Source organism: Citrus sinensis, chromosome 2 (assembly GCF_022201045.2).
Source record: "Citrus sinensis cultivar Valencia sweet orange chromosome 2, DVS_A1.0, whole genome shotgun sequence".
Lineage (NCBI taxonomy): Eukaryota > Viridiplantae > Streptophyta > Magnoliopsida > Sapindales > Rutaceae > Citrus > Citrus sinensis.
The window spans coordinates 3,294,230-3,304,009 of record NC_068557.1 but is presented as its reverse complement, the minus strand read 5'-3'; the positions used below and the strand labels follow the sequence as shown (position 1 = coordinate 3,304,009).

The 9,780-nt window shown below is 34.2% G+C and overlaps 1 protein-coding gene across 11 annotated transcripts; it reads left to right on the top strand.

Moving 5' to 3' along the window:
* Positions 1-890: 890 nt before the first annotated feature.
* On the top strand, positions 891-8,738 carry LOC102613621 (exosome complex component RRP45A). 11 transcript variants are annotated; one of them, XM_006470592.3, is made up of 12 exons: positions 912-1,028; positions 1,212-1,255; positions 1,363-1,513; positions 2,078-2,287; positions 2,689-2,784; positions 3,557-3,671; positions 4,504-4,584; positions 4,670-4,858; positions 5,704-5,990; positions 7,560-7,618; positions 7,869-8,136; positions 8,353-8,738. In XM_006470592.3, the coding sequence occupies exons 3-11, from the start codon at positions 1,377-1,379 to the stop codon at positions 8,090-8,092; spliced, it is 1,398 nt and encodes a 465-aa protein (XP_006470655.1). In that variant the 5' UTR covers positions 912-1,028; positions 1,212-1,255; positions 1,363-1,376; the 3' UTR covers positions 8,093-8,136; positions 8,353-8,738. The 11 variants fall into 11 exon arrangements, 10 of the variants coding, with proteins under 10 accessions (XP_006470654.1, XP_006470655.1, XP_006470651.1 ...); XM_006470588.4 differs by having other exon boundaries at positions 922-1,028; positions 1,212-1,268; positions 8,366-8,738; XM_006470589.4 differs by having other exon boundaries at positions 922-1,028; positions 1,212-1,268.
* Positions 8,739-9,780: the final 1,042 nt, after the last annotated feature.

Below are 9,780 nucleotides of genomic sequence, written 5' to 3'. Positions count from 1 at the left end.
GAAGTCACATATACAATATTATGTAGAACTTCATGTGCATCACTCCATGCAAATATTATTACCTTATGTATATGTATTTAGTGTAAAGATTGGATTTAGTATACCTATAATTACAACAAATAAGTCCATATTACAATAATAATGAGATAGAGAAATGAAATTTGATGAAGAGAGATGGATCATAGTTGAATAGCTTATGACCAGATAAATCAATTAAAAAAGCACTGATATTTAGACAAAAAAATTAAATAAAATATACAAACAAAAACAACAGTAAATTAACGAGGCTCGATTTACTCACTTAGTATCAAACACGATCAATCAAGTTTAGTTTAATGTTTAAAAGAAAATAGAAAAAAGTTTAGCTTAACATTGCTTTTGTAAGCACTTTGTCAATATTTTGTCTCTTTATCATTTTTGTACGGAAAAAATTAGCCAATTAAGAATTTATTAAGCAATGGTAGCTTATTTGGTGCAAATGGATAAATTACGACCTGGACGTAAAAATTAAAAGAGGATAGGGGTGCATGAGCTTTTTTTTTTTTAATGCTGATTATGCATTAGATTACTGTATTACACAGATATTTATAATTTTTATTAGAGCAGACATTATACTGATATTTACAATCATATATATAACTAGGAGTCTAGGACTTACATTATTACAAGTAATTCTATGAAGTACATGGCCATTTATTAATTCTATAAAGTACATGTCCAAACGTATGACCCTCACAGACGAGAGATGTCTCTCCTCCACTCACATTTCGTAAGGGAGAAAAACTTATAAATTAACGTAATATAATTTTTTACTTAATTAAGGAAGGTTGAATTTATGAAAAATCAAACTGCTACCCTCATAATTCTGTTTAATTTTGAGAGTAATGGTTCGCCAGCGGGCCAAAGCCCAAGTAACGTTAGGGGTCCAGGAGCTATTATCCCAAATTCGAAAGAAATGAAATATTGGAAAACCCTAAACTGCCAGGGAAAGCTCACTGACTCGCGCCACAAATCGTCACTGTTCACTTGTGAGTTTTGTAGTAGATTAGGGTTTTACTTGAGTTGTGTACTTTTATGAGTTGCTTGCTCCCTTGCACTAAATCACGTGATTTAAATTCGAATTTATCAGCTGTTTTCAAATACCCAATATGATTCCGGGTTACCCGAACCGTTCTCGTATAATTCTTCTTTGTTAATTTAATTTGTTTCAGTTTCATGCTTTGATTGATTGCCCAGAAGTTTAGACAGCGGAAAAGTTGCGTGTAAAGGTTTAATATTTTTGAATTTGTTTATTTGCTTAAAATTGTTTGTGGAAATGCCTAAGAGAAGCTAACCATTTTTATTTTGTTACTTTTGTGGCAGAAGCGAGACAACAAATGGATACGAGATTAGCAAATACGTGGAGGTTGACTGTGAATGAGAAGAGATTTATAGAGACTGCGCTTAGTTCTGGTATCAGAATCGATGGTCGCAACCCTTTTGAATATCGTAAACTATCCATCAAGTTTGGCAGGCAAGTATTAGCTCTCTCCTAGATAGAAGCGAGAGACACGCACTTGCACACACGTACACAAATGTGTTTCTTGGTTTAGGTGATAATATGTAATTGCTTCCGTTTCGTATACTGATTCTTTTTTGCTCAATATGTGCTTTTGCCCTGCTGCACTTAGTTTCCAGGTTATACTGAGGGTTTATGGCCTTAAATGATATGTTGACGTAAATTTTTTACTTCAGTTATGGTTAGCTTTATGCCATTTCTGTAATCAAATACTATTTTCTGTTTTTCTTGTTTGGGTTGATGTGATCTTGTACCGTGAGTGTGCGTTTTTCATATTTTTCCCAGATTTTTTTTATTGCTTGTTGTGAGGATTTGTTCATCGGAACTGAATAGGTGTTTTAATTATGGTTGGTTACATGTATAGGATAAGCTCAAACTATATTCTACCGTTAGTGCTTTAATTTTCCAGGTGGATTCTCTTTCCTTGCATGATTGCAATATTGTTGTTTTATTGGTTCAGTGAACAGATGGTCTAATGTAGTATTTTCCTTTTGTGTTGATGGTATGATGAATGTGCAGGGAAGATGGTTCATCAGAAGTTCAGCTAGGTCAGACTCATATAATGGGTTTTGTAACCGGCCAACTGGTTCAACCTTATCGGGACCGACCTAATGAAGGGACATTGTCAATCTTTACTGAATTCTCTCCAATGGCTGATCCTTCATTTGAGACAGGTCGCCCTAGTGAATCTGCGGTGGAGTTGGGACGAATAGTAGATCGTGGTCTAAGGTGATAATTTATACATGCTTCTCAAAATCTACTGTTGTCATTGTTATCATTATTATTGTTTTACAGAACTTTTGTCTTCATTAACCTGTATTTTTGAAATTGAGTTTACGTTAGTCACCTTAGGTCATAAACTTACATGATGTATGCTTGTTCAATGAATTTGAGCGGTACAAAACAATCTTATGATCTCTCTCTTCCCAATTTTGTATCAAAAAGTTATTCATAATTCTTAAAACACTAAGGTTTTCTGAAATTTTGGAAAGTCTTGTTGGTGGGACTAAGCAAAGAGTGAGGACTGCCTATTAAACCTATCTTTTATAACCCTTTTGATGAAAACACAAGTTTTGTATTGCAGTCATCCGTTCAAATAAAAATTTTGAAGGTTTTGTGGAATCTTGCAGAGAAAGCAGGGCGGTGGATACGGAATCACTTTGTGTTCTAGCTGGGAAGTTAGTTTGGGCTATACGTATTGATCTCCACATTCTAGACAATGGGGGGTGAGTATCCATGTACAGGGGCGGACCCAATACTTTTTGGTATCTCGGGCTAATTTATAAATTTATGGTAAATTTTTGTGTGAATGTTGGTTCATGTGTATATATATGTGTGTGTGTGTGTGTGTGTGTGAACCATGAAATTATGAAAATATTAATTGTTACTATATCATTGAGTAATCCTAGGGATCCCAACATTTGAGTCCCAATTCGAGTTCCGACTAATGTGACATTTATCGATTGGTTGGTAGAATAGGTAATAAGTAATTTTACCTTTATTGTCTAGTAGATGAGTGACACATAGTATTGGGATTAAAGTTGAGACTCATATGAACTTTAGCACAAGTAAGATATTTCCTTATTGTAAAATTACTCCCAGTGGCAATGTTATAATATATTGACATTTTTTTCCCCCAATTAGACCAAATCATAACCTTTTTTATAATAAGATAAAGCAGTACTAACATTTTAGCCTCCTAATGATTTCAATTTATGCAATAAATATGTAACTGAATCATTTTATAAAAAAATAGGTCTCTACCTCAAATTGGGAAAAAAAGGTTGAAGTGGGATAGTCTTGAAAATAAAATAAACATTTCATTGTTTTATGAAAAATTATTAAAAGTTAAGGGGTATAAGCCAAATTTTCCAGTGGTAGACCGGGCATAGGCCTGCCACTGTCCATATGTTTTGTGTGCGCATTTGTATTGTTATTTTATTTAACCAATGTTAAATGTCGTGTTCTTGTTAATTTTTAATCATTGTGTGGGAACAGAAATCTTGTTGATGCTGCCAATATTGCTGCTTTGGCTTCTCTCCTGACGTTTAGGAGGCCCGAATGCTCACTAGGAGGAGAAGATGATCTCGAAGTGATAGTGCATCCACCCGAGGTTAGTGATACCGTTGATTGAAATTTAAATGTTATTGTTGAACGACTGTATGTAAGCATCATTCAGACTTAGGGAAGCATTCGTTAAAGCTTTGAGTTCCACTGTATTGATGCTTCTATGGCTGACATATTTGTTTAATAAATGTGGGAATTCCTGATTGGGAGTTGAATATCTAAGGAATATATTTTGTCTTGCTATTTTACCTTCAAAATGAGGTAGTAAGATACGATTTTTTGTTGTTTTGAAGGATAATGAGGAACAACACTTTCAACTGCTGAAGAGGGTTATATAGTAGTGAAGGATTAATCTTTTGTTGGAAATTAGGCCTTGATTTTAGCCTTAATCCTAGAGATATTTTAGGATCCTTTCCTATGTAAATATAGATGATAGCTGTCAAATATTAGCGCTTAATTAGTTTCCTTTTCTGTTATAATTGCTCTATCTAAAAGGGATCCTTGTACTGATTGTAAATAAGAAGGATACTATTTTTTCCTCATAATTTCTAAGTTCTTTCAATGTAGCTAGAAAAAGATATGATCATATCATGAATTGTTAGACAATTACTCTTCTGCCTGGTCCACTGTCCAGCCTTTCCAAAATTCAGCTGTTTAATCTTTCTCCTGGATATTGTTGGAAAAGCATTTTGGTCAAATAATAAAATATCAATATTCATGGAGAACTGTCCTTGCAATGTGCTGATCTGTACCTTAAATGGATATTAGTCTGCATCTACGCGACCATGTCACACCTGGGTGCAATATGTTATTCTTTCTGATAGTTGTTTCACTTTTTATTAGTTATTAACTTGTTTATCAGTATTGGTTATTGACAGGAGAGAGAGCCACTGCCGTTGATAATACATCATCTTCCTATTGCAGTTACTTTTGGATTTTTCAGTAGTGAGAGCTTATTGGTACGCAAACTTTTATCCTGTAAATTCTTTCTGTAATCTTCAATTATGCATATTCATGCGGCTAATGAGACAAAATGCCGTGTAGGTGATCGATCCAACTCACCACGAAGAAGCTGTTATGGTGGGAAAAATGACTGCTACACTTAATGCAAATGGTGATGTTTGTGCTATTCAGAAACCTGGAGGGGAGGGTGTTCTGCAGAGTGTTATCATGCAATGTTTGAGGCTTGCATCCAGGATGGCTAGCGACATTACAAAGAAGATAAAAGATGCTGTGAGTTTCTGCTGTTCTAAACAGTCTTTTGAAAACGGAGGTTATATCCTTCTAACCATTCTATTGTATGCATGAATATGCTCTAGTTATTGCTGATTGAATCTCGGCAATTAGGGTCGGAAATGGTAATAGGCAAGCTGTGTAGAGTTTCAACTGTTGTTCTACCTCTAGGATTGACACACTAACAATTCTTTTTGAAGTGATAGACAGGTGAACTTTGATCCTTATTTGTTTTATTGTTTGAATACATAGAGCTAAGTCCTACTAATTCCATTATTGGTTGACTTTGATGCATGTACAGAAGTGCTATATACAGGTCTTTAGGGTACTGATGTCTGCATTTAATGAGCCATCCCTTTCTAACTGTATTCATGTCTTTTCTCATTGCTAGATTCCATTTTTAGAAGATGTATATTTGACCTATTTATCATTACTTGTTGATTCTGCCAGAAAATTGGCCTCAGCAATCCTTTTCTATCTCTTCCCTGCATTTTAAATATCTCGTTATGGATTTTAAATGAGTCTAATGAAACCAAAATTATCACTCTTAAACGAGTCTAGGAATGTTTGCTGTGTTGACTTTTCCTATAGACATTTGATCAGCTTGAAGTAAAGGGACGGAATCAGAGGATCAAATGTTGACAATTTGACTTTTATATTTTGGGAACTGAATGAGGCTGTTTTGCAGAGTGATTGTAGTCTTCAACAGCTCAACAGGGGACTTTTCCCCTGATTTCATTATTTATTTATTTTTTTCTTTTGCCTTGCCAGTAACTTTTGCTAAATTTTTGGCACATCAAACTAACAATTTTTTGCTTCCGGAAATTTTCTATTGATATCTGCAGGTTGAAACATACAACACAGAAAGAGCATTACGTAAGATCAAGCGTCATCCTACTTCCATTACTTTGGATGGCAGTGTTAATTTGAAAGAAAAACTAAATGAACCATCAGGCCATAATGTTGTGAATGAGTTGTCAAGGAAACATTTGGAGAAGCCAAGGCTTGCATCTGCGGAAAATGCTAGTAGTCCAGGTAACAATGGTGAAGGTGAATCCAAATCATCAAATTTTGGCAGAAGTAGCAGGAGAGATGGTGCCACTTCTAATTTTGTTGGTGGTGCTGCAAGTTGGTAAGGTGTTTGCCTTTCTAAGTTCCTATTACGTTTTGCATCATAATTTTAGGCAGACACGTTTTATGGAAGTACTCAGCTTTCTGTGTTGATGGAAGACCTCACATTTGAGTAAAATGACCTTTATACATAAGCAGTGGGGAAGTTGAAAGATTTTAATTAAATTACAAAAGCGTCCTTATTGGAACCTATATTAGAATTTTAGTTAAAGCCCTTATTGGAACCTGTATTAGAATTTCAATATTGATTAGTTATACCGCCTCTTCAACTATTGTCAAATTCTTGCTAGAGTTCATCTCTCTTTCAACTTCAAGCTCTCATCTTTTCATGTCTCCGTGTCAAAGTTAAGCTTTAAAAAAATAAAAATAAACAGCAATTACAAATTTCAATGATTTCGTCTTTATAGAACAAATATAATATTTTGGGGAGCAAGGCTTATTATTTCCCTTATAAGGTGTATCTTTAATTTCTTATTAATAAATTCTCTCATAAAATAGAAAAGCATTTAGTTAGAAAAAAATCCAGCCCGGCCCAAAAAATTTTGCTAGCTTCACCACTATTCTTAAGACATAAAAGAGATTTTTTTTTTTTAACTCCATCAAATTAAGTTTATGCAGAGCAACCTCTTGATGCCTGAAAAGTTCATTTTTATTGGGTCAAAGCTCATTTCTCTGCTCTGTGCTTTTGGTTTCAATTTTTTGTCTCATATTATCTTCATCTGGTTAAAATTTAAACTGAATAGGGGATCAGGATGTCCATTTCGGGATCAGCTGGTTTTATTACGTTTGTGAAAAAGCTAATTTCTTCTGAGGTTTCAATCATTTACAAGTTTTAATCCATACTGTTGTTTGGTGAAACTATTACATTTCTGATTATTTTCTTTTGCATTTGTCTTCTAATCAATAAAGGACCTTGTATTTCCTTTCTCATACTTGTTATTCATGTGACGGTGGTGTTAGTGAAGATTCTTGGGTGCTCAACGCCTTCAAGTTTGAATCTTGCCCCTTGAGGCAAACATGAATTCAGATTTGGAAAAAATGAACCTTCTCCAAAAGAACCTTCTCCAAAAGTGATGAGTGCAATTTAAATGATGTCATTGAACTCATTTTATTTGAAAAATTCTTACTAATGTCTAAGTAGATCCTTTTTGAATCCTATAACGGCATAACAAACTTAGTTTTATTTTTACTTTTTACTATGCTTGAAAAAATTCTCTTGGAATTTTAGACACTCCTTTAGCTTTACCAAAGGAGAGTCCTTTTTTCTCTGAGTACTCTAGCTGGACATTATCTGCTGAATAAATGATCCATCTTTTCCACAGCAGCAACTCTTTGTTTAGCTTCTTGCAATATTTGAATATTTTTTAAGATGCAATTATGAATGATTGTTGGACAGTTGTTGTCTTTGCAAGAATTTTTGAATTTGTTTTTCTTTCTGTCTTGTTCTGGTAGTGTAACTTGTATTAACATATGATATTACTGTATTTGCTTTGATTTGCCGATTATTATTTCTGTATTTGCTTTGATTTGCTGATTATTATTTCTTAGATATTTTACCTACTCCTCTTAGGGATCCTTACTCGAGGGGTGTTGATTCAGATTTCCTGAAAGCTTCTCTAGCTTCACGAGGTACTTTTTGAAATTAGTATTAGAAGCATAAGAAATTACATTGGCATCTTGCTGCATATATTTTGTGAACATGTATTCTTTGAATTATAAACTTTCTTTACCAATTGCTATTTCGGGTGGCAAAATTTGCGGAGAGGAGCAACCACTGGGGCAGATGGCCAGTGGTGCATTTAGTCTATAGAGTGAGCATGTACTGGGGACACACAAGATTCACTGAGAAACTGATCTGTGTGAAGCTTACAACTTGCAGGAACATTAACACCAAAGAAGAAACAGCAAGACCCAACAGGTGAAAGAAAGCCCAATGAATCAAAGCCAGAGGAATCACCTGGAGATGTTATTCCAACAACTTCCGCGATGGACGTTTCTGAAACTGGAGTACATAAAGGGGGAGAGAAAACATTGAAAGATGCTGTGAAGCCAAAGCACAAGCGGAAAAAGAAGGCATTCTCTTCTACAGCTGATGCAAGCTAGATGAACTTCGGCCAATACAACCAACAGGAATATTCCCCTTGCTGGTTTGTTATTCAGCTCTTGTTCTTCAATTATTATTATGATTATTATTATTATTATTATTATTATTATTATTTTGATATTTCTCAAATGCTTCATCAATTGCAAGTCAATTTTCTGAAATTTTTTATTAAAACTATGCTCTATGCTATCAAACAAACTTCCAATAATAAAATTCCTACTTGTGGTACAACTTTTTTCTCTTGAAAAATATTTTAAAGGGCCCAATTATAGGACTTGGATGCATTATTCATTTGGACAAGAAGATCAATTTCAAGTTAGCTTCGGAGATTCTTTAGGGATGATGCTCTTCATCAAATTTTGGGAGGGAATCGAAGTCAAGATTTCCATCATGTTTAACTTCCAAGGCAATGAATGGATCGATATTCACCAGAGTGCACCAGATAGAGATCAGAAAGAGAACTCGACTGTTTGGCACCAAATGTCTTTGTACTAGTCTTGTGCCGAGCTAGTTTCTTGTTGGCTAAATGGAGATCAAGCAGCTAACTGATCCCCTGTTGTAAGAACTGCTGCTGTTTGGCAGCGTGGAATCTGAGAAAAGCTATTATTTAAGTTATAATATCCGGTTAATTTTGTCAGGAAGGAATCGATTGTGTATATTCCTACATGGCAAGAAATTGTTGTGTGCATTATTCCAGATTTGCCTGAAAGATGAAATTTACAAAAGGTGTGAGATACGAACTCCGTTCACATGGATGGAAACGAGATTAGGTTGCGTTAGGCACTTGGGCTAAATAATAATAATAATAATCTCCAGGTGTACACCCTCATTTATTTCGTTTATACCACATACACCTTTTAATAATAATAATAATAATAATTAATTAATTAAAAGGTGTATGTGGTATAAATGAAATAAATGAGGGTGTATGCCTGCAGATTACTCAAATATTCTTTCTGCTGAGGATATTGGCAATCGACATAATAAGTTACATGCATATGCCCCGTCTCTTGTAGAGCCCCAAACAAACAAACAAATGGGCTAAGATTTTCACGCCTATTGGATGACATGTCATCTCGTTAAAAAATAAATATGTGACATTTTATTAGTATGCGCCCGCAAATACACTAGACTAGACGACATGTCATTTATAATTAAATTGAGGAAAAAATATTCATATAAATCAAGATATAATAATATTCTTTCATATATGCATCTTCATTATTTTTTTCCCATTAATTTACATTTTTTCATTCCTTGGCATAGTAATAAACTCCCACAACCATATTATAGAGACTCGAACCCTTTACTTTAGATTTAAGGAAAGAGGTGCAACCAACCCGATCAAGGAGTTAGTAGCAAAAATAAAATAAGGATAAGTGATAATAATGTACTAATATTATAAATATAGTAGTCAATATAGTGTGCTTGAACACATATTAAATTCTACACCAAATTTAAAAAATAAAAAGGAAATTCGAGTAGAAAACATAAAAATTTAACTGATCTAGGAACTCATACGATCTCTCTTAAATTTTATTACAACCAAAGAGTACATTAAAATTTTTTCTGATATACAATGGCAAGCCGGGGTGGCGCTTGCCTCTAATGTTTCTTTATTTAGATTGTTTTCGAACGCATTAAATTTATGAACCAAACAAACCTCTAATCAATCATAGGTGGTTAA

Coding starts and splice junctions, on each gene's coding strand:
- LOC102613621 (XM_006470591.4), top strand. CDS start 1,377: ATGGATACGAGATTAGCAAATACGTGGAGGTTGACTGTGAATGAGAAG. Junction 2,785..3,556: donor CACATTCTAGACAATGGGGG/GTGAGTATCCAT, acceptor GTGTGGGAACAG/AAATCTTGTTGATGCTGCCA. Junction 4,585..4,669: donor TCAGTAGTGAGAGCTTATTG/GTACGCAAACTT, acceptor AATGCCGTGTAG/GTGATCGATCCAACTCACCA.